At 44.5% G+C, this 25,196-nt stretch overlaps 1 protein-coding gene across 1 annotated transcript in view; it reads left to right on the top strand.

Moving 5' to 3' along the window:
- Positions 1-25,196, top strand: part of UNC5D (unc-5 netrin receptor D) — a 769,587-nt gene that overhangs the window by 597,816 nt on the left and 146,575 nt on the right. The window contains exons 6-7 of the mRNA XM_070765210.1: positions 3,024-3,191; positions 20,124-20,288. Coding sequence (XP_070621311.1) covers positions 3,024-3,191; positions 20,124-20,288 — 333 coding nt within the window. The remainder of the gene's footprint in view (positions 1-3,023; positions 3,192-20,123; positions 20,289-25,196) is intronic.

Here is a 25,196-nt window from a genome sequence, read left to right as displayed (position 1 = left end):
ATTGGAGGAGAAAGGAGTTATTTTCGTACTTAGGAATATATTACCCCCAGAGATTCGTGCTGCCCTCACCCTCCTGGCCTTTTGAAAGGTCACAGCGACTTAGTCACAGGCCTTTCTCTGAACAGGCACAAAACCCCATTCACCCCAGGCTTTTGGGCACATGGGACACTTTGCCACCAGCCAATCAGAGGAGCAAGAACTCTCCCTCTAGTTTGCACAGAGGGTTTCTAAGCCTTCCTCTTCCCCGTTTCCTCCCTATGTGCTTTCTATGTGTCCTCTAGTTTACACAGAGTTTCTGAGCCTTCCTCTTCCCGATTTGCTCTCTGTGTGTCCTCTAGTTTGCAGGGAGAAAATGGGGAAGAGGAAGGCTTGGAAACACTCCCTGCAAACTAGAGGACACATAGAGAGGAAATGGGGAAGAGGAAGGCTTGGAAACACTCCCTGCAAACTAGAGGACACATAGAGAGCAAATGAGGAAGAGGAAGGCTTGGAAACACTCCCTGCAAATAGAGGACACATAGAAAGCATATAGAGAGCAAATGGGGAAGAGGAAGGCTTAGAAACCCTCCCTGCAAACTAGAGGACACATAGTTTATTCCAAACTGTTCCCATAAAATTAAACTCCAATTTTTTTACTGAGTTAAACAAAATTACATCTAAATTTATATGGCGAGGTAAAAACCCGAGGATTAAAATATCTGATTTATGGGACGTTAAGAGCAGAGGCGGCTTTGGACTACCGGACTGGAAGACATATTATAAAGCGGCCTCTTTAACATGGATTAAAAAATGGATTAATCTGAATAATAAATAAAAGAGGGACATGATATGCAGAAAGGCTGGCACGCCTACCTCTGGGACATTGGTGATAAAATACAGAAATACTTTAAAAGACATTTAATTAGAAACTCTTTATTAAAAACATGGAAAGAATTTAGAGGAAACATTATTTGAAAATTCCAAATTGGTTGTCAACTACAGAGGCTTTAATCTATCCGAATACAATTGAAACAACTAAAAAAAATTAAGTACTGTACAAAGAGATTCTAGACCCATTTGGCAAATTAAAAAGTAGAGAAGAATTGGCAATGCAAAATATAAATATAGATTGGTAGATCTATTTACAAATTCAAATGAGATATAAAAAGGACTCAGAAGGGATAGGTATTGACAGCCAAACCTGTTCTGTCTGGGTCACTCCGGAGGCTATGACCAACCCAAAAAGAGAAGCCAGACACACCGGTTGAATCCAAACACAGTTTTATAATGGTAAAGAGAAAAGAAGCCAACAGAAAATGTCCTTACAGATCAGGAAAACACTGGAACTCCAAATAGATACAGGAACACAGGATCCTTAATACCAGACAAGGCTGTTGAGCTAACAGACACACACCTCCCACCAATCTTCAAGGCTGCTGGGCCACAAGCCAGGAACAAAAACGCTGAGAGAAAATGAGAGAAAACGCTGAGAGAAAATGCAGATAACACCAACTCCCTTTTGATAACACTCCACGCTGACGGAATGGTTCTCATGCCTTATAAACCCTTCCCTGCTAATGACGACCACACCCAACCCCCTGGTGTTCCTCATTCAACGCTGATAATATCTACGCAGTTGATTTCTCCTTTGAGCTATGCGCATACTAATGATAGCTTGTGCGTCATCATCCAGGGACTCCAGGGAATCACAGCTACTTGCTTGAGATAGCCCTTCCCCAGGACTCCCAGGCCTTGCATCACCTTCACTTTCATGACTGCTGTCTGCACTGTCTGACTGCAAAGAACTCTCCTCTCCGCTCTCAGCCTCCCCCGGGCATGGAGCCAGCAGAGACGCAGCTGGTCTTTGATCTGGCTCAGACTGAACCACAACAAAACCCAACCGCTAAATTATTAATAGGCCCAGAGGACGTTTTGTGCCTGTTCTGAGAAAAGCTTGTGACTAAGTGGCTGTGATGGGAGGAGCTGTGATGGAAGGGCTGGGCCGAACAGCTAGGGCCCTTTCAGCAAAGGAGAAAAGGCAGCGCCCAATAGTTGGAGGCAAAGTCTGGAGATGAAACAGGCACAGCCAACAGGAGGATATGGCACATGAACCATAGTTTAGTTTAGTTTAGTTTAGTTTATTTAAATTTGTATACTGCCCCTCTCCGAAGACTACTGGCACACAATCCCTTGCCCTAGCTCAGCTCCAATGTGCATGTGTGTGCCGGCCAGCTGATTTTTGGCTCACACACAGGTTCTGGGAGGACATTGTTGGCTTCCAGAGAAACTTTGGAGGGATTAAGGAGGATGTTTTATCCTTTCCCAGCTCCAAGGAAGTTTTGTAGCCTGGAAAGGGCAAAACACAAGCCTTGTAGGCCCACCAGAAGTTGGGAAACAGACCGTTTCTAGCCTTCAGAGGGCCTATGGGGGATGGGAGATGGTGTTTTCACCTTCCCAAGGCATTGAATTATGGGTGTGGGCACTCGCACATGCATGATAATGCATACACACGCTCTTTTGGCACCCAAGTAAAAAAATGTTTGACATCAATGTTCTAAACCCTTCTCTGGCTGATAGTATGATGGTGATTGGGATGAATCTGGTTGAAATGGTTTTAAATGTCTGGGGTTTTAGATTTAGGTTTTATGCTTGGGTTTTATAATTTTGTATTTTGTATCAATTTTTTCTGTAAGCCGCCCTGAGTCTGATGGAGAAGGGCAGCCTAGAAATCCAAATGGATGGATGGATGGATGGATGGATGGATGGATATTAAAATAATAAAGTTGGGATTTAAAAAAATTGTTAAAATAGGCTTGGTAAGAATTAAAGTCAGCCTATAAAACATATCCATTTGTTGATACTATGTCATTTAGGTAGGTCATTACAGTAATCACATCATCATGTCAAATGAAATGGTGATAATTCTCAAATATTCTTGTTTATATAGAGAAAATATTGAAAATGGAACATTTTGTAACAATGGCTTTCTGTTGTAAAATGCTAATATGCGATTCACCTGTTCCCCTATATTTGTGTTTGCATAGTGAATGGAGGCTGGTCTTCTTGGACGGCTTGGTCAAACTGCAATGCCCAGTGTGGCAGAGGAATACAAAAGAGATCCCGCACCTGTACCAACCCTGCTCCCTTAAATGGTGGTGCTTTCTGCGAAGGAATGTCTGTACAGAAAATTACCTGCACATCATTGTGTCCCAGTAAGCAAGATACCCTGTTAACAGTGTAGCCAGGAGGTAGGGCCCTTAACGCATGTAGAGCCCCAGGTTCGGTGGGTAGCCAGGTTTTTAAAGCTGGCTAACAGGGTTGGGGGCACTCTAGTCACTGAAGGGGGCAGAGCAGGGGCTGCTGCAGAAAAAAAGTTTTTCTTCTAGTCCCCATCAGTTGGCATTCTTTGGCTGATGGATCTACAGCATGCCTATCCTATTTGATTTGGTTGAATAGGTAGAAACTCAGAGAAAAAAGGTGAGTGTGGTGGATGTTGGGATACATGGGCACAACTACAACCTTTTTTTCTTTTTCAATGTCCCAATTTCTCCAGAATCACTGGAATGAACTATGGGCCAAATGCTTATTAATATTTTAATCCACAACCTGATTCTTATGCACTCTAGTTATTTGTTTGTTTGTGTGTATGTATGTATTTTCCCTTTTGTCTTCTGCATATTTCCTATGGGCTTTCCTAAAGCACTTTGAACACCATGGATGTTTGAACTCTTATGTACAGTCTAAATTAGAATTTAGTGAAACTGTACTATATACTGCAAGCGTTTTATCTTCCTTTATTCTAACTTCCTCTCTTAACTAGGCATGGTTTGAACACAGGTACTTCAAGCAGAACTGGACAAGGCTTGTACAGGTTACAAGCTGGAAAGTGTATTCACAAATGTATTGATTCTGAATTTCTCTTAGACATAAACAAGAGGACTGCAAGGTTAGCGCTGATATTTCTGGCACATATAAAAACTACAGATTTTGTTGAAATCTGAATTTCCATAGCAACATTACTTTCACTTCAAGCAGCTGTTGAGGCAAAAAGCCTCAAACCATTGTTGAATCTCATAAATAATCATAGCCACCAATCTCTGGGTTTTCTTTCCATTTCCTCCTTTGCCACTAAAAGAGATGGTGCTAAAATCTGTTTCCCAGTCTGCTGAGGCTGTCCTGTCTTTTAAATGCCTACTGTGTTCTCATTTCCCCCCCCCCCATAATCTTTTCAAATGTGCTCTTGTTTACTTGAATGGGTCAAGATGGCAAAAATTCAAGTAATATACTTTTATTTATTTATTTATTTATTTATTTATTGGATTTGTATGCTGCCCCTCTCCGGAGACTCGGGGCGGCTAACAGCAACAATAAAGCAGTGTACAATAGTAGTCTGATGTTAGAAACAATTAAAAACCCATTAATATAAAAAACCAAACATACATACATACATACCATGCATAGAATTGTAAAGGCCTAGGGGGAAGAGGGTCTCAATTCCCCCATGCCTGACGGCAGAGTGGGTTTTAAGCAGCTTACAAAAGGCAATGAGGGTGGGGGCAATTCTAATCTTTGGGGGGAGTTGGTTCCAGAGGGCCGGGGCCACCACAGAGAAGGCTCTTCCCCTGGGTCCCGCCAAGCGACATTCTTTAGTAGACGGGACCCGGAGAAGATCCACTCTGTGGGACCTAACTGGTAGCTGGGATTCGTGCAGCAGAAGGCGGTCCCTGAGATAATCTAGTCCGGTGCCATGAATGGCTTTATAGGTCATAACCAACACTTTGAATTGTGATCGGAAACTGATCGGCAACCAATGCAGACTGCGGAGTGTTGGTGTAACATGGGCATATTTGGGAAAGCCCATGATTGCTCTCGCAGCTGCATTCTGCACGATCTGAAGTTTCCGAACAATTTTCAAAGGTAGCCCCATGTAGAGAGCATTACAGTAGTCGAGTTTCGAGGTGATGAGGGCATGAGTGACTGTGAGCAGTGACTCCTGGTCCAAGTAGGGTCGCAACTGGTGCACAAGGCGAACCTGGGCAAACGCCCCCCTCGCCACAGATGAAAGATGTTTCTCTAATGTGAGCTGTGGGTCGAGGAGGACGCCCAAGTTGCGAACCTTCTCTGAGGGGGCCAGTGATTCTCCCCCTAGGGTAATGGACGGACAGATGGAATTGTCCTTGGGAGGTAAGACCCACAGCCACTCCGTCTTGTCTGGGTTGAGCCTAAGTTTGTTGACACTCATCCAGGCCCCAACATCCTCCAGGCACCAGCACATCACTTCCACTGCTTTGTTTGGCTGGACATGGGGTGGAGATGTATAACTGGGTATCATCGGCATATTGATGATACCTCACCCCATGCCCTTGGATGATCTCACCCAGTGGTTTCATGTAGATAATAAATAGTAGGGGCAAGAGGACTGACCCCTGAGGCACCCCACAAGGGAGAGACCTAGAGGTCGACCTCTGACCCCCCACTAACACCGACTGTGACCGACCAGAGAGGTATGAGGAGAACCACTGAAGAACAGTGCCTCCCACTCCCAACCCCTCCAGCCGGTGCAGAAGGATACCGTGGTCGATGGTATCGAAAGCCGCTGAGAGGTCAAGAAGCAGCAGGACAGAGGACAAGCCCCTGTCTTGGGCCCGCCATCTCCATCCTAAATCTAGGTGTTCATACTTTCAGATCAACAAAAACCTTGTATCAGGAAATTTCCTTAAGAATGTCTTCCTTGGGATTTAATTGAAAGGTTAATATATGTAATCTTCTCAAAATCTAGGGTATGGAGTAGACCTGTGGAGAAATGATTAAAGGACAGGACACTTCTCATGTCCATCTCATAATTAAGATTTTGTTTAAAAAATCCACAAGCCAGTTATGAGAACTTCACCAATACAGTGGTACCTCTGCCTAAGAATGCCTCTACTTACAAACTTTTCTAGATAAGAACCGGGTGTTTAAGATTTTTTGGGCACTTCTCAAGAACCATTTTCCACTTACAAACCATAGCCTCTGAAACTGTAACTGGAAAAGACAGGGAGAAGCCTCCATGGGGCCTCTCTAGGAATCTCCTGGGAGGAAACAGGGCAGGAAAAGGTGGAGAGAAGCCTCTCTAGGAATGTCCTGGGAGAAAACAAGGCCAGAAAAGGTGGGGAGAAGCCTCCATGGGACCTCTCTAGGAATCTCCTGGGAGGAAACAGGGCAGGAAAAGGCAGAGAGAAGCCTCTCTAGGAATCTCCTGGGAGGAAATAAGGCCAGAAAAGGTGGGGAGAAGCCTCCACGGGACCTCTCTAGGAATCTCCTGGGAGGAAACAGGGCCTCCACCCTCTCTGTGGTTTCCCCAATCGCACACTTTATTTGCTTTTACATTGATTCTTGTGGGAAAAATTGCTTCTTCTTACAACTTTTCTACTTAAGAACCTGGTCATGTCATGAATTAAGTTCATAAGTAGAGGTACCACTGTATCTCCCTTTTTCTTGAAAAAGAAAAATGGAAAGTATATTTCCTATTAAAATGAGGAGGAGGAAGGAAAATATTGGCAGGCTCTTTCTTTCAAATGTTCAAATCTCAGTTGGGGAAGATGTTCATAACTCCTCCAGCCAAACCCCCAATACCTTGCTTCTAGTCTAAGGGACTATTAAAAATTATGTAATAGAAAATCAATTTTGGTATTATTTCTATGGCAATGAAAAGGAGAAAATGTGTAAGTACAGACATTCTTCCTTTCTATATTTTCTTTCTAACAGCAATACAAATCAATTGGATGGTACAGGTAGTCCTTGACCTACAACAATTCATTTACTAACCATTCAAAGTTACAGCAACTGAAAAAAGTAACGTGACTTTTCCACATTTACAATCTTTGCAACATCTCCATGTCACCTGATCAAAATCCGGATGCTTGACAACTGGTTCATATTTATGATGGTCACAGTATCCCATGCTCATGTGATCATCTGTTGTGACTTTCTAGAAGCAAAGTCAATGAGGAAGCCAGATTCACTTAATAACGATATTACTAACTTAACAGCTGCAGTGATTTACTTAACAACTGTGACAAGAAAATTGTAAAAAGGGCAAAATCACTCAACAACTGTCTCACTTAGCAATAAAAATTTTGAGCTCAACTGTGGTTATAAGTCGAGGACAACCCATATATTGTTATTTTTGCTATTCTATTCACCTCTCAATGCTATACCAAATTCAAAGGTGGCAATTTGTTAAGATTGGCATGAAATGAAATTTTACAGAATGACCATGTAACTAAAATTGCTAAATTAGTGCTGCCTGTACTTTCTCCATACTGAGGGATGGAGACAGTAGTCACATTGGTATTTGCTCGTCCAATCGCAGGGGCCGGACCAAGTCTAAAAGAACAACAACTATCACCCAGTCTCCAACCTTCCCTTCATGGGGAAGGTTGTTGAGAAGGTGGTGGCGCTCCAGCTCCAGTGGTCCTTGGAAGAAGCCAATTATCTAGGTCCTCAGCAGTCAGGATTCAGGCCCGGCTACAGCACGGAAACTGCTTTGGTCACTCTGATGGATGATCTCTGGCGGGCCCAGGACAGGGGTTTATCCTCTGTCCTGGTGCTCCTTGACCTCTCAGCGGCTTTCGATACCATCGACCATGGTATCCTTCTGTGCTGGCTGGGGGGGTTGGGAGAGGGAGGCACTGTTCTTCAGTGGTTCTTCTACTACCTCTCCTGTTGGTCGCAGTCGGTGTTAGTGGGGGGCCAGAGGTTGACCTCTAGGTTACTCCCTTGTGGGGTGCCTCAGGGGTCGGTCTTCTCCCCCCTACTATTTAATATCTACATGAAACCTCTGGGTGAGATCATCCAAGGGCATGGGGTGAGGTATCATCAATATGCAGATGATACCCAGCTTTACATCTCCACCCCTTGTCCAGTCAATGAAGCAGTGGAAGTGATGTGCCGGTGCCTGGAGGCTGTTGGGGTCTGGATGGGTGTCAACAGACTCAAACTCAACCCTGATAAGATGGAGTGGCTGTGGGTTTTGCCTCCCAAAGACAATTCCATCTGACCATCCATTACCCTGGGGGGGGGGGGTCATTGACCTCCTCAGAGAGGGTCCGCAACTTGGGCGTCCTCCTCGATCCACAGCTCACATTAGAGAAACATCTTTCAGCCGTGGCGAAGGGGGCGTTTGCCCAGGTTCGCCTGGTGTACCAGTTGCGGCACTATTTGGACCGGGAGTCATTGCTCACAGTCACTCATGCCCTCATCACCTCGAGGCTCGACTACTGTAACACTGTCTACATGGGGCTACCTTTGAAAAGTGTTCGGAAACTTCAGATCGTGCAGAATGCAGCTGCGAGAGCAATCATGGGCTTTCCCAAAAATGCCCATGTCACACCAACACTCCACAGCCTGCATTGGTTGCCGATCAGTTTCCGGTCACAATTCAAAGTGTTGGTTATGACCTATAAAGCCCTTCATGGCACCGGGCCAGATTATCTCAGGGACCGTCTTCTGCCGCACGAATCCCAGCGACCAGTTAGTTCCCACAGAGTGGGCCTTCTCTGGGTCCCATCAACTAAACAATGTCGGTTGGCAGGGCCCAGGGTAAGAGCCTTCTCTGTGGCGACCCCAGCCCTCTGGAACCAACTCCCCCCAGAGATTAGAATAGCCCCCACCAGTGTTCCCTCTAATTTTTTGGGGGGGTGGGCGGAAAAGTATAGTGTCTGAGCGGCAGTCCCTTCGGGACTGGGCGGCACAGAAACAATAAACAAACAAACAAACAAACAAACAAATAAAAAACCCACCCTGTTTTGCCTCAGAGAATTTCAAAATAAAATACTGTACTGTGTGTCTATAACAGTGAGCTCATAATAGGGCAACTCTATCAATATCAAAATGCCACTTAAATAGTTGAGCTAGTTTCAAACTAGATTTTGATTTTCTTTCTCTCTTCCTTACTCCCATTCTTTTTCTTTCTCTTTTCCTTCCTCTCTTTTTTCTATCTGTTTCTCTCTCTTCCTCTCTTCCTCTCTCTCTCCTTCCCTCTCACTCTTTCCCTCTCGGCTTCTGGGCAGGTTTGGAAAACTCTGAGTTGATGATTTTTAAGTGAGCGATTGCTCACTGCTCAGCTTAGAGGGAACTATGGCCCCCACCCTCCTTGCCTTTCGTAAGCTCCTCAAAACCCACCTCTGCCATCAGGCATGGGGGAACTAAGATAATCTTTCCCCCTAGGCTTCTACAATTTATGCATGGTATATTTGTATGTATGATTGGTTTTATAACAGGGGTTTTTAACTGTTTTAGTATTGGATTTCTACATTCTGTTTTTGTCACTGTTGTTAGCCGCCCGGAGTCCACGGAGAAGGTCGACATACAAATCAAATCAAGTCAAATAAAATAAAATAAACAAACAAACAAACAGCCGGATCCGCCCCTTTCCCCAGATTTTGCTTGCTCCTCTTCAAGGCAGGACTTCATTGGTTTCTCTCATATAGCAGGCCACGTTCTTTTCCCTTTGCATCCTTCTCAAGACCTTAAGCCGCTTCACCGAGGGTGAAGCCGCTGCTTTTTTCCCTGCCGCGAAACTCTGCAGTGGTCTATAGCAGATTGCCTTCAGTGCCACAGTAATACTCTTTGTGCCTATTAAGTGGCTAGATTTGCTCTAGTCTAGGTTCCAGGGCATCTTTATTTTAACTATTTGGTCTTTTTCCTAGACAAATTGGATATTACTTGGGCCCTCAGACGCCATATTTGTTGCCTCAGTCACTTGGCACTAAAGTGTCCTCTACAGCACTAGGCAGATGGATCAGAAGTATGATCCACCCGTCAGGCATGGGGGAACTGAAACATCTCCCCCTGGGCATGTTTAATTTATATATGGTATGCTTGTGTGTATGTCTGTTAGTATATGGGGTCTTTCTTAAATCTTTAAATATTTTAATTGTCAGATTATTTATGATTTGTTTCCACGTGTTGTGAGCCACCCCGAGTCTCCGGAGAGGGGCGGCATACAAATCTAAGTAATAAATAATAAAATAAATAAATTATTTCCAAGGCATACGAACTTGCAACTATCCTGATTCCTCAGGGCATTACAGCTCACTCAACCCATAGTGCAGCTACATCAGTGGCTTGGGCAACACAAGCCCCACTGGAAGACGTTTATAGAGGAGTCACCTGGTCTTCTCCTAACTCCTTTATCAAACACTATAAAATTGATCCCTACTCTTCTGCGGATGCAGCCTCAGGCGGAGAGTCCTGCAAAGAGTAATTGAACATGATCTATAGCACATCCTTCCCTTGGGGACATCTATTGTCTATGTCTTGTGTGACTACCATCTCCATCCCTCAGTATGGAGAATAGGCATTGGACTCTTATCTGAACACCTCTTCTCATACATAGACGGAGATGGTAGTCACCTCCCTCCCTTGTAAATCATCTATCCTCCTTTTCCTTTATTCTTCTTCCTGGCCTGGAGTAGACCTAGTTGTTAGCCAATTCAAGCCACGTTTTTGTCTCACAAAATCTGGGGAAGGGGGCAGATCCAGCTGTGCTTTTAAAGACTTGGTTTGTCCCCTGTGATTGGACGAACGAATGCCCATGTAACTACTATCTCCGTCTACATATGAAAAGGGGCATTCAGGTAAGAGTCTAACACCTTCCTTAGGCAGGAAACCTTACAGCACTCCAGACAAATAGTTATCTAAACTCTTCTTAAAAACTTCCAGTGTTGGAGCATTTACAACTTCTGGAGGCAAGTTATTCCACTGATTAATTATTCTAAGGGTCAAGAATTTTCTCCTTAGTTCTAAATTGATTAGCTCCCTCCTTGATTAGTTTCCACCCATTCTTTCTTGTTCTACCCTCAGGTGCTTTGGAGAATAGTTTGACTCCTTCTTCATTGTGGCAACCCTTGAGATATTGGAACACTGCTATCATGGCACCTATAGTCCTTCTTTTCATAAGACTAGTCATATCCAATTCCAGCAACTGTTCTTTATATGTTTTATGCTCAAGTCCCCAAATCATCTTTTTTGCTTTTCTCTGCACTCTTTCTAGAGTCTCAACATCTTTTTTTACATTGTGGTGTGGCCTTACCAAGGCATTATAAAGTGGTATTAACACTCCACATGATCTTGATTCTCTCCCTCTGTTTGTGCAGCTTAGAATTGTGTTGGTTTTTTGGCAGCTGCAGCACATTGCTGGCTCATATTTGATTGTCCACTAGGATTCCAAGATCCTTCTCACAGTTACTACTATTGAGCAAGGTGCCACATATACTGTATCTGTGCATTTTGTTTTTCTTGCCTAAATGTACTTTTCCCCATTGAATTTCATTTTGTTGGATAGAATCCAATGTTCAAGTCTGTCAAGATCGTTCTGTATCTTAAGCCTATCTTCTGTTGGCTATTCCTGCTAGCTTGGTGTGGTTTACAAAGATGATGAATTCCGATATATCGCCTCATCCAAATCATTAATGAATATGTTGAAGAGTAATGGGCCTAAAACAGAGCCCTGGGATACCCCACTGCATACCTCCCTCCATTTAGATGCAGTTCCATTGAGGACTATATATTGAGTGTGGTTGTCAGCCAGTTATGAATCCATCTGGCGGTGATGCTGTCTAACTCATATTTTTCTATTTTATCAAGTAATAGGTTATGGTCTACTCTATCAAATGCCTTACTGATGTCCAAATAAATTATATTGACACCATTCCTCTGGTCCGCCAGTTTTGTCACTTTGTCAAAGAATGCAATAAGATTAATCTGGCATGATCTGTTTTTGACAAATCCATGTTGGCTTTTGATTGTTGTTTGCTTCTATGTGTTTGCTGATTCATTGCTTGATTATCTTTTTCAGAATCTTCCCTGGTATTGATTTCAGGCTGATGGGTCTTTAGTTTCCTGGGTCTACTTTTTTTCCTTTTTTGAATATGGGCACTACATCAGCTCTTTTCCAGTCCTTTGGCCATTCCCTTGTGCTCCAGGATCTTTGAAATATATAGTTCAATGGTTCTGAGATCACATCTGCCAGTTCCTTCAGAACCTTGGGATGTAATCCATCTGGTTTTGGTGATTTGAACTTTTCTAGTGTAGACAGGTACTCATTTATCATTTTTTTCCTATTTTAACTTGTGTTCCTAATTTGTTTTTTTGTGGTGATGTTTTGGATAAGTTGGATCATTTTTTCCCTTTGTGTTTAAGACAGATGCAAAAAATGAGTTAAGTAGTTCTGCTTTCTCTCTGTTGCTTATCACCTTCTTGCCACTTTCTCTCAGCAATGGATCAATTGTTTCTTTGACTTTTTTCTTGTCTTTAACACAGAACTACCAAGTGCATTAATTCAATAACTGTGAATTATCTTCAATAGTTATCCTGTCTTGTAATAAAATAGAGATATAGTTTCCAGTTCATTCTTGTCTCTTGGGGTTCCAGTAGTTATTTAAATTAGGAATAAGCAGATTTCAGGCCATGTGTAATCATTGAAATTACAGTGGTACCTCAAGATACGAACTTAATTGGTGCCGGGAGGAGGTTCGTAAGGTGAAAAGTTCGTAAGATGAAACATTGTTTCCCATAGGAATCAATGGAAAAGCGATTAATGCGTGCAAGCCCAAAACTCAGAAACCCGGAAGCCGGCCGCCACCAGCGAAGGAGGCTTGAGCCTCCCTTTGCCCCACGCTGCTTCGCCCTGCCTCTTGTCCTGGGCGAAGTGCTGGGGGGAGGGAGTCAGGAAGGTCCTCCTGCTCCCCCCCCCAGCCAAAAACACAAAGACGGTCTGCCGCCGCCTGCTTGAGACAGGATGACAGCCTGGCCGGAAGGCGTGCTCAGCTCTGCGGCTCCAGCCCCTTTCGGCCGGGCGTGGCGGCGATGGCGGCAGTGCTGCTGCTCCGGTCGCCCGATCCTCTCCTGCCTCCCGCGCCGATGTTTCCCGCCACGCCCGGCTCGGCTTCCCTGGCTGCTTGGCCGGGGGGGGGCTCGGCCGAAAGGGGCTGGAGACGCAGCGATTTGCCTCCCGCCCCTCGCCCCTGTGCCGCCGGCACGTCATCTTCCCTACCAGACAAAAAGGCCGGCCTTTGGGGATGAAGGGGCGTGTTCAGCTCTGCGTCTCAAGCCCCTTTCGGACGAGGCCCCCCCCCGGCCAAGCAGCCAGGGAAGCCGAGCCGGGCTTGGTGGGGAACATCGGCGCGGGAGGCAGGAGACGGCCGCCGTCACCGCCATACGCGGCTCAGCTTCCCTGGCTGCTGCTCCGGTCGCCCAATCGTCTCCTGCCTCCCGCGCCGATGTTCCCCGCCAAGCCCGACTCGGCTTCCCTGGCTGCTTGGCCGGGGGGGGCTCGGCTGGGCTCCGCAATAGAGACCGCCGGCCTTCCCAGGCTGCTGGGAAGCCGCCCAGCTGTTTTAAAAGGTGACAGCCAGGCTGGGGGACTTCCCAGCAGCCTCCCGAACCCCGAACCCGGAAGTTCGGCAAAAGTTTGGGGTTCAGGAGGCTGCTGAGAAGCTCCCCAGTCCGGCTGTCACCTTTTAAAACAGCCGGGCGGCTTTCCAGGAGCCTTCCGAAGCCGAACGCCAAACCCAAACTTCCGTGTTCGGCATTCGGAGGCTCTTCGAAAGCCGTGCGGCTGTTTTAAAAGGTGATCGCCACGCTGGGGGGCTTCCCAGCAACCCCCCGAACCCCAAACCCAGAAGTTCGGCAAAAGTTTGGGGTTCGGGGGGTGCTGGGAAGCCCCCCAGCCCGGCTGTCACCTTTTTAAACAGCCGGGGGGCTTCCCAGCAGCCTCCCGAACGCTGGTTCGTAACTCGAAAAAAGTTCGTAAGAAGAGGTTCGTATCACGAGTTGTTCGTAAGACGAGGGGTTCATATCTTGAGGTACCACTGTATATTAATTTCAAGATTTGACATATCAAGCTGAAATTCTCTTTCAATTTCACAAAGAATGAAAAGCTGCCCACTCATTAAAGTCATACCATTGCATCATTATTTCAGCACTGGATTTTAAAAAATGATTCATTCCCCACCTTGAACATGAATGAGGAGCAACAACACTTGGAACCTATTATCTTCCCTTTCCCTCATCTTCTTTTGCAAAGTTCTTATCACTACCACCACCACCATCAAAGCTATCATCATCATCATCATCATCATCATCATCATCATCATCATCATCAAACTCAAATGGTTCCCAATGTTTTCTGTACCTAATGCCATTATATGAAGTCTGATGCCTGTTCCTTCTTTGCACACTATTAACAGCGTGCTTCTCCATGGAGCTTATATCTACTAAAATGCTGCACATAACAGACATGGGGAGGATCAGTAGAAGGAGGAAGTGAAGGTTAATGGGGGAAGAATGAAGTTTTCCATTTGACTGCACATATTTGGCTTTACTTATAATGCAACATTGGGAATCAATTTTTGTTTTAAGGCTGAGAGTAACATGGGAGCATAAGAAAAGGGCGGAAGTTAGAGATATGAATATTGCCAGTTAGGAGGAGCAGGAAAAGAGATTCAGCTATATAAGAAAATTCATTCATTCACTCATTCATTCATTTTTATTTATTTATTTATTTATTTATTCATTCATTCATTCATTCATTTATTTATTTATCCATTTATTCATTTATTTATTTAATTAATTTATATGCCACCCAACTCCTGAAGGATTCTGGGTGGCTAACAAAGAGTATAACATCTAAAAAGGAACAATTTTTAAAAAGACAATTTAAAACCTATTAATAAAACCATGCATATCTTTTGTGGCCTGATCTAGATGATGCAACTTTTGATCGACCAACTTACCCAGGCCAACCGGCAAAGCCAGTTCTTTATAGCTTTCCAGAAGGCCAGTAGGGTGGGGGCAGTACAGATCTCAGGAGGTAGGTGGTTCCACAGAGCCGGAGCCACCACAGAGAAGGCCCTTCCCCACAGCCCCACCAACCGACACTGTTTAGCTGATGGGACCCAGAGAAGGCCAACCCTGTGTGCCCTTATCAGTCACTGGGAGCTATGCGATAGAAAGCAGTGCCAAAGCTAGTCTGGCCCTAAGCCATGTATAGCTTTATAAGTGATAATCAACACCTTGAATTGTGTCCGGAGACTGATTGGGAGCCAGTGCAGTTCGCTGAGAGTTGGTGTGATGTCGGTGTACCTAGGTACACCCACAATAGCTTGCGTGGCTGCAATCTGCACCAGTTGTAGTTTCAGGGGTAGTCCCATGTAGAGTGTGCTGCAATAGTCTAACCATGAGGTAATGAGTGACTGTGAGAAGACCCTCCTGATCCAGGTAGGGTCACAGTTGGTGCACCAGGAAAACCTGTGCAAAGGTCCCCCTAGCTACAGCTGAAAGATGTTGATTCAATCTCAGCTGAGAATCTAGGAGGACACCCAAATTTTGAGCCTGTTCTGAGGGGGGTAGTTTTTCCCCTCCCAGAAACAAGAATGCACAGTCAGTATAATACTTTGGAGACAGTACTTTGGGGTTAAGTTTGAGCCTGTTAACTCACATCCAGACCCTCACAGTTGCCAGGCACTGGCACATCACATCTATAGCTTCACTGAACTGATACGGGGTAGAGATGTACAGCTGGGTATCATCAGCATATCGCTGGCACCTTACCCCATGCCATCAGATGATCTCACCCTGTGGTTTCATGTAGATGTTGAATAGGAGAGGAGAGAGAATCAAACCTTGTGGCACCCCACAAAGGAGGGATCTAGGGTATAATAACTGAGGCCTTTTACCAGAACATGTGAGTTTAATCAGAACATGCCAACAGGGCAGGTACAGGCTTAAGAAAATACACAAGAGAACACAGACTTATATACAGGACGCCTTCTGAGGCAACTACCAATCACATACAAAGGAGGGTTCCCGCTTTAACAGTAACTATGCTTATGCGGCCAATCAGGACCCTGGAGAGGGATACGCGAGCTCGAATCTGACAGCCGGCTTATTGCTATGCAGACACAGCATAGGGGTCGACCTTAGTCCTCCTACCAACACCGACTGTGACCAACCAGAGAGACAGGAGGAGAACCACCACAACACGGTGCCTGCCACCCCCAATTCCCCTAGTCATCGCAGAAGAATACCATGGTAAATGATATTGAAAGCCGCTGAGAGGTCAAGAACCACCAGGATAGAGGAATGGCCTCCATCCCAGGCTCACCAGAGGTCATCCACCAGTATGACCAAAGCAGTTTCTGTGCTGTAGCTAGGCCTCAAGCCTGATTGAAAAGGATCTAGATAATCTAGATAATATGCTGCCCTGGGGTACACCGCTCTTAAATGGAACAGGATTAGATATGGCCAGCACTGTTCCCTCTAAGCAAAACACCCCCCCGCGCACCCTTTTCCAAGGGCACTCAAGGAGCCACAGCCCCCCCCCCGCCCCCGTGCCTCTGGCCCCCTCACGCCCCTGACTTCTCGCTGCTGCCCCCCACCCACCTGCTCGATCCACCTCTCTTTCTCCTCCGCTTCCTGCCTTGGGGTGCGGCTCCTCCTGCAGCGGGAACACCCGCCATGCCACTCACGCAGTCCCTTCACCGAGAGCTCTTTTGTCCTGGGCTGTCAGCGGGGGGGGGGGGGCTGCAGGAGAGGCGGGGCAGGTGTTCTCACAGCAGAGGCTGGCAAAGGTGATTTTCAATGTCGGGTGCGCGGGTGCGCATGCTCCCCCTGCCAGCCTGCTCGGAACATTCACGGTCTCCACTGTGAGAAGAACGGAGAGAGAACGGGAGAGAGTAAGAGCAATAGACAGAGCAAGATAGAGAGAAAGTGAGAGAGAAAGGGGGGGAGAGAAAGAGATAGCAAGACAGAGAGAACAAGAGAGAGAGAGAGTGAGAGAGAGAAAGCAAGAGAGAGAGAGAGAAGAGTGGAAGGAAGAGAGAGAGTGAGAAATTATAGAAAAAAGGGGAGAAAAAAGAGAAATGAGAAAATGATTGAGGCAGAGAATGATAGGAAAGAGAGAAACACAGAGAGAAGTGACTCTTGATTTAAAGCATATGGTAAAAGCACTTAAATAATGACAGAGAAAAAAAACCCAGCCCTCACCTGTTTTTATTAATAGTTATGTTTTTGGTTTTGCTGGTTGTTTTAGTTTTAATAGTAATGGATTTTGGTTATTTTAAATTATAAATTTTAATAAAAAAGAAGGGATTTTTTCTTATTTATTTTTTAATTTATTTTTCTATGTCGCCCAGTCCCAAGGGTACTGCCACTCAGACACTATACTTTTCTGTCCATACCGGGGGGGAAAATTAGAGGGAACATTGATGGTCAGCAGTGGTCTATGAAGTGGAATGCTAAATTGCGCTCACCACCGCGAGGTTCTTGCAGGACCAGCACAATTTTGCTGCTGCATCTGTGGAGGTAGCAAAATCACCCACGGAGCTGCAGGTAAAACCTCACCGAAACATGGTACAATTTTGATACCTCCACAGGTGTAGCAGCAAAATCACGCTGGTCCTACAAGAAGTTACGAGCCACAGTGGTGAGTGCAATTTAGTGTTCTGGCTCGTAGCCCACCACTAGATATGGCACTCCCTATTCTGTTTGACAGGAATGCAATTATTCAACTATGGAGGGATCTTAAGATGCCATAGGATTTGAGTTTTTAAAGTAGAGTCAAAGGCTTTACAGAAGTCAATGTAAATTTTATCTATTGATTTGCCCTGATTAAGATGTGTAGTCCATATGTTTTTGCAATGAAGGAGTTGCAGGTTGCAAGATAATGTTTTTCTGAAATCAAATTGTTTGCTAGAGAGTAGGTTGTTAGTTTCTAGGTGGATGGCGATTGATTAGTTTATGATTGATTCCATGACTTTGCATGTGACACGGCATAGTGAGATTGGTCTGTAGTTTTCAACTAGACCGGGATCTCCTTTTTTGAAGGTGGGGATGACTGTTGCTTGTGATCATAGCGTTGGTAGTGAGCTGGTCCTGAATGATTTTCAAAGATTATGCTTAGTGGTTCAGCTATGGCTGTGGAAAGTTTTTTTTTTGGAAGTATGCACATAGACCATCAGGCCCAATTGATAGAGAAGGTTTAAGGTTGTGTAATGTTTTTTCAGTGTTTTCTTCTACAATGTTGTCTTCTAGTGAAGTCTAGTGAAGTCTATTGTGTTATGTTGTTGTGAGTGTTTGAGATGTGATTAGTGAATTTTGGGGATGAGCCATTGCTATTTACAAAGACTGAGCCAAAGAATGTGTTGAAAAGGTTAGCTTTGGTTGATTCATCATAGCTTTCTTTGTTGTTGGGTCCTTTTAGTGGAGGGATGGGTCTTGAGTCCTTGAGTTTGTTATTTACAAAGTTCTAGAAGCACAGTTGGATTTGGTGTGCAGGAGGTTTTCCTCTTGTTTGCTGTGGTAGTTGAAGCATTCTGTCTTTATTTGGTGGCATATACAGTATTTTTATAATGGGTTCTGAAGTTGGCTACATGACCTTTTTTATATTTCTGCCAGATATATATATATATATATATATATATATATGTGTGTGTGTGTGTGTGTGTGTGTGTGTGTGTATTTTTCTTATTGAGATGGGTGGGTTGTTTTTCTTGCTTATGATAGTTATTAGTGGTACATGTAATCTGATAATTCTTTTGACTTCAAGCAAGGATATGTTGTAGAGGTCATTGGCAGTGTTACAGTCAGAGGATAGAGTTTGCCAGTCAAGAGTTGAGAAATCGGTATCTATGAGTTCATAGTTGGCTTTTTTAAAATTGTACTTGGGTGTCGCATTATTAGGGTGAATCTTGGAGTGGCATAGGTTGAGGCTGAAGTTAATCATGCTTTGGTCGCTTTTGAAAAATGGTTCTTTATTTGTAGTCTATAAATTTGCTGTTGCAAATATGAGGTCTAGGCAGCTGTTAGTCTAGTATTGTTTGTTACTAGTTGGTCAAATCCCAGATTGGTAACAGCACCATATAGGATAGTATAGATTGGTAGTATAGATGGCTTTCGTTTAGGGTCCAGTTAATGTGACACAGGTTGAAAAACATAAAAAACATAAATTGTTTAAACTCCAACCCTCAAAACGATGCTGTAGAGCACTGCACACCAAGACAACTAGACACAAGAAATTTTTTTACCCCGAACACCATCACTCTACTAAACAAATAATTTCTTCACCATTGTCAAAACAGTTCACTAAGGCTGTATTACTATTAGTCTTTTCATCATTCCTATCATCCATCTACTCTCACTTATGACTGTATCTTTAACTTGTTGCTTGTATCCTTATGAAGACAAACGCGTTGTCTTCGGGACTCATTGGAAAGTCGCGCGGGTGTTTTAAAACATCCCCGCCGACATGGGGGGCTCGCTAGCACACCCCCGAACCCCCAACCCGGGTTTGGGGGTGTGCTAGCGAGCCCCCCATGTCGGCGGGGATGTTTTAAAACACCCGCGCGACTTTCCAATGAGTCCCGAAGACAACGCGTTTGTCTTCGGGACTCATTGGAAAGTCGCGTGGGTGTTTTAAAACGTCCCCGCCGGCATGGGGGGCTTCCTAGCAGCCCCCCAAACCCGGGTTGGGGGTCCGGGGGGTGCTGGCAAGCCCCCCAGGCCGGTGGCGACGTTTTAAAACAGCCGCGCCGCCCCCAATCTTCGGCTCCTCGCTAGCGGGCAGGCAGGCGGCTCCTCGCTAGCGGGCAGGCAGGCGAGAGCTAGCGCCAGCGAACGGCTTGTTCGCGCTCGCTCTGGCCACGAGAATGAACGGTGTGGGCAGGCGAAGGGCGGGCGGCAGCGAGGAGTTTGCGTGGGCGGTGGGGAAACTCCTTGCTGATGCTCGCTGCTCGCCCTCCCGCCAGCAAGAGGGGGAAGACCCAGGGAAGCCGCCCAGCAGCTGATCTGCCGGGCACCATCTACGCATGCGTGCCCATAGAAAAAAGGGCACGCATGCGCAGATGGTGTTTTGACTTCCGGGTTGAAAAATCGCGAATTACCCTGTTCGCAATGGTCGGGGACGCAATAACCGGGGGATCACTGTATATTATTGATTGTTTCCTGATTACTTATTTGTATTCTATGACAATCATTGTTGTACCTTATGATTCTTGATGAATGTACACCTTTAGGACAATCATAACCTAGATGACTGAAAATCTCCATAGATCAGATGTCTTGTACTGAAATCTACCATTTATCCATTTTCTCCTCATTAGTGGACGGTGCCTGGGAGGTGTGGAGTGAATGGTCCATTTGCAGCCCTGCGTGTGAGCACTTCAGGATCCGGGAATGCACTTCTCCACCTCCACGGAATGGTGGGAAATTCTGTGAAGGTCCAAACCAAGAATCAGAGAACTGTACAGAAGGCCTTTGTATCCAAGGTAAATCATGCATTTGGGAAACTCTTCCTCTATCCTCCATTGATGTATTGTACTTTATTCTTATATCTTCACTCCTATCCTTTCTTTCTTTCCTCTCTTTGATATATATTACCACATGGTTAATCTCATTAACCTTCATTATGTATTGGACTAAACAAACAAACAAACAAACAAACAAACAAACTCTTCTGTTAAATAAGATTTTAACAATCTCCAGCCATGTGTGAGCTTTGATTCCTCTTTGCAAACTCCAATCCTAAGCACAATTATTAAAGAAGACAAATATACATGTCCTGGGATAATATTGCAGGATCCAATTTGGGTTGGATACTGGGACCAAAGGTTCAGTCCTCCAAGCTGGAACCACACTCCAGGGAACTTCTCTCTTGCCCAAATGTGGGTAAGAGAGAAATTGTCTGAGAATGGACTCCAGCATGAGTCTGAATGCTCCTAAAACGAAACCTCTGGTCCTGATGCCTGAACCATATTGGATCCTGCAACAATTAATAAATTTTGGTAGTACCTTCCTGTTATTTGGAGTCAGGAAATGAATAAAACCTTCTTAAAATAGCCCCTTTAAATTGCCTAATCACACCTCCAGTTTAATTGCATCCTTTGGCTATCTAATTACTTCCATCTCAAACCTTTTAAATATATTTTGTTTATTAATAGAGTTGAAAGGGACCGTTAGGTCATCGAGTCCAACCCCGTGCCTGAGCAGGAAACCCTACAGCACCCCAGCCAAATGGAAGTCCAATCTCCTCTTGAAGGTGTCCAGAGTTGGGGAGTTCACCACCTCCCCTGGCAGGCAGTTCCATTGGTTGATCGCTCTGACCGTCAGGAAGTTCTTCCTTATTTCCAGGTTGAATCTCTCCTTGGTCAGCTTCCAACCATTGTTCCTCGTCCGGCCCTCTGGTGCCCTGGGGAATAAAGAGACCCCCTCCTCACCGTGGCAACCCCTCAAGTATCTGTAAACTGCTATCATGTCCCCTCTAGACCTTCTTTTTTCTAGGCTGTCCATGCCCAGTTCTCTCAATCTCTCTTCGTAAGTCTTGGTTTCGAGTCCCCTAATCATTTTGGTTGCTCTTTTTTGCACCTTCTCCAGAGTTTCGATGTCTTTTTTGTAGTGAGGTGACCAAAATTGGATGCAGTACTCCAGGTGGGGTCTGACCAGGGCGTAGTAGAGTGGTATTAGTACTTCCCTGGTCTTGGAACGTATTCCTCTGTTGATGCAGCTTAGGATTGAGTTGGCTTTTTTGGCTGCTGCTGCACATTGCTGACTCATGTTTAGTTGATTGTCCACCAAGACTCCAAGATCTCTTTCGCAGTCACTACTGCTGAGTGGGGTATCTCCCAGGCTGTATGTATGTCTAGGGTTCTTTTTGCCGAGGTGGAGGACTCTGCATTTGTCGGTGTTGAACCTCATTTTGTTGGTATGGGCCCACTGTGATAGTCTGTCTAGGTCTTCTTGTACTCTGAGCCTATCCTCAAGGGTGTTGGCTACCCCCACCAGCTTGGTGTCATCTGCAAATTTTATTAGTTCCCCTTTTATTCCCTCGTCCAGGTCGTTGATGAAGATGTTAAAGAGTACAGGACCCAGGACAGAGCCCTGTGGTACTCCACTGTCTACTTTTTTCCATGTGGATTTGGTGCCGTTGAGGACAACTCGTTGGGTGTGGTTGGTCAGCCAACTGTTTATCCATCTACATGTGTAGTAATCTACTCCATTTTTTTCTAGTTTGTGGATTAGGAGATTGTGGTCGACTTTATTGAAAGCCTTACTGAAGTCCAAGTATATGAGGTCCACTGAGTTGCGTTGGTCAACTGACTTGGTTATGGTGTTGAAAAATGATATGAGATTGGTTTGGCATGATTTGTTTCTGATGAATCCGTGCTGGCTATTGGATATGATCTTGTTTGTTTCTAGGAAGTGGGTAAGTTGTTTTTTGATTATTTTCTCCAGTATTTTTCCAGGTATAGAGGTCAGACTGATTGGTCTGTAGTTACCTGGGTCGGTCTTTTTGCCTTTTTTGTGGATGGGGACTACGTCAGCTCGCTTCCAGTCTTCCGGTAGATCTCTAGTGATCCAGGATATTTGGTAGATGAGGAGGAGTGGTTCCGCTATGGTGTCTGCCAATTCTTTTAGGACTTTGGGGTGAAGTCCGTCTGGCCCTGGTGATTTGTATTCGTTGAGTTCCCTCAGGTAGTCCCTCACTGTGCTTTTGTCTATGTTGAATTCGGTTCTGGGGCAGTTTGTTGCAGTTAAATTGCAGATTGGTTGGAGGGAGGTTCCCTTTTGTGTGAAGACTGATGCAAAGTAGGCGTTGAGTAGCTGTGCTTGGTCATTGCTGTCTGTGATTTCTCTACCCTCTTCGTTTTTTAGTGTGACGATTGTTTCTTTGATTTTCTTCTTATTGTTGATGTGTTGGAATAATCTTTTTTTGTTGTCTTTGACTTCCGCTGCAAGGTGTTGTTCATATTGTGCCTTTGCTGTTTTTATTTTTTGTTTGCAGGAACTGGCTGTTTGCTGATATTCCGCTTTGGTTATGAGTCCTTCTTTCCATTGTTTGTACTTAGCTTTTTTTCCTTTTATGTCATCTGCGAGGGCTTTGTTTAGCCATGCAGGTTTAGTTTTGGTTTTCCCGTTTTTCCTTTTCATGGGGATTGCGTTGTTTTGGGCGTCTATGATGCTGTTTTTTAGGATCACCCAGGCTTCCTGAGTGGTTTTTCCTTCTAAGAGTTCGTTCCAGGGGCATTGTTCAAGGTTCGCTCTGAGCTTGTTAAAGTCCGTTTTTCTGAAGTCTGGGACTGTAGTGGTGTTGGGTATAGTAGCTAGTGATTGCACTATGTTGAATTTGAGGATGACGTGGTCGCTCTCTCCCAGTTTCCCTTCTTCTTCTGTTCCCTCTATTGTTTCTTCCCTGTTTGTTAGTATTAGGTCTAATATAGCATTCCCTCTGGTTCCTGTTTCAACTTTTTGGGTTAGAAAGTTGTCAGCTAGACTGGAAAGAAATTTGGCAGACTTTCCGCTTGGTGCTGAGTTAGTTTTCCAGTTGATGTCTGGGTAGTTGAAGTCCCCCATTATTGTCGTGCTGTGTTTGTTACATATGTCTGTTAGTTGGCATGTGAAGAGGTCGTCCATTGTGTCGGTTTGATTGGATGGTCTGTAGTATACTCCAATTGTGGTGTTGCTCTTTTTTTCTTTTATGTTGACCCATATGATTTCTAGGGGGTTATCATCTTTGGTTGGATGTAGTTCTGTGGCAGTGTAGTGGTCTTTGATGTATAGTGCAACACCTCCTCCTTTCTTGTTTGACCTGTTCTTCTTGAAGAGGTTGTAACCCATTATCTGTGTGTTCCAGGCATGTGTTTCGTCCCACCAGGTTTCTGTGATTCCAATTAGATCGTATTGGCCCTCGTGTATTAATAATTCCAGTTCATCCTGTTTGTTTCCCAAGCTTTGTGCGTTCGTGTACAGGCATTTTAGATGTTTGTGTTTGTTTGCAGGTAGAATTTTTTTATTCTCAGGTTTGTCTTCTTCCCTTCTTTATCCTTCTTCCCTTCTTTATCCTCTTCCATCCTTATTAGCTTCATAGCCACATTATATATCTAGTGAATAACTGACAGATGAGAATTGTATGAAGTCCATTTTTTTCCATTAGCAGTTGATGAATTGGATGTGTTTGGAGCTTTCATTTATTTGATTTCATCAGATTTTTTCTTTGGAGCTTAAACCCTTTGAAGTTCCTGGGAAGAGTCACATTGGCTAGAAGGAAAATTCTGTATTCCTCTAAGGGTGAATAATTAATCTGATGTTAACTAGGCTAGTCCAGTATGACTCATTGCTTCGAAAACAGATTATGTCATAGTAAGATCACATACTCTGTGTGAGATACCTTCCGTCTGCTCCATATGAATGATCATTAAACTGCATACTGTTCTCTAATTTAGAAATAGAAGTGATGGAAAATAAATTGTGTTTCTGTATGTCTATGTTATGAGTATGAAAAATTCCCCCATCCCTTTCCATGGTTAAAGGCCTTATTCTTTTTATAAATATTGGCATCCTATTGCCTTAGAACTTCATGCAGCCTTTGGCCTAATTTTACCAACCTTCACTCCTCATTAGTTTGTTTTGCAAAAAACAGTGGGTAGAAGAAAGAGGGAGTCAGAAATTGATGTAAGGAGTATTGAGAGAAGGATTGAAAAATAGGATGTCTTCATCCATTTTTAGATCTGTATATGACTTTGTCTTTTTTGGGTTCATCCTTCATCAGCATTTTTTTCCTGAAGCAGCAAAGCTCTCAATATCTAAAATGGTGATGGGTGGAGAAGAGGAAATGGCCCTAGGTTGGGCCAAGAGGCAAAAAAGGAGCTGTGATGTTCCTTCAATATACCAGGGTGATTCAACACAAATAACATGTAAGCCTTCCCTGGTACAGAGCTGAAGGGATTGGATACTGTAGCCTAGAGGTTAATTCTCTGCCTTACAAGGCCAAGGTTGCAAATTCAAGTCCCAGTGAGGGTATGGCTAGCTGATGAGACTAAAATAAGACCGAAATAGATCTATCCTAGTCTCCCTTAATTTTCAAATTCAGAAAAAAACATGTGACACACACACACACACACACACATTCCTCCCTCCCTCCCTCCCTCTAGATTCTCAAACTGCTTTGGGTTGGATGAAAGGGAAAACTAGAAGAGGATCGCTCATATTATCATCCCATATTAGCATGAGTTGGTAGATGTTGTGATCCCTCAGACCACCGAGATGGAAAGATCTTAAATGTTGACTGTGTTAATTGGGTATTGAAATCCTATAAATGTTGGAGGTTCAAAGGCTGGGGATAACTAGGGTATATGTAGCTACGTTTTATTGAACTCATCAGGACTTTCTTATTACAGATA

Source organism: Erythrolamprus reginae, chromosome 12 (genome assembly GCF_031021105.1).
Source record: "Erythrolamprus reginae isolate rEryReg1 chromosome 12, rEryReg1.hap1, whole genome shotgun sequence".
Taxonomy (NCBI): Eukaryota; Metazoa; Chordata; class Lepidosauria; order Squamata; family Dipsadidae; genus Erythrolamprus; species Erythrolamprus reginae.
This window is presented reverse-complemented; position numbering and strand designations above follow the sequence as displayed.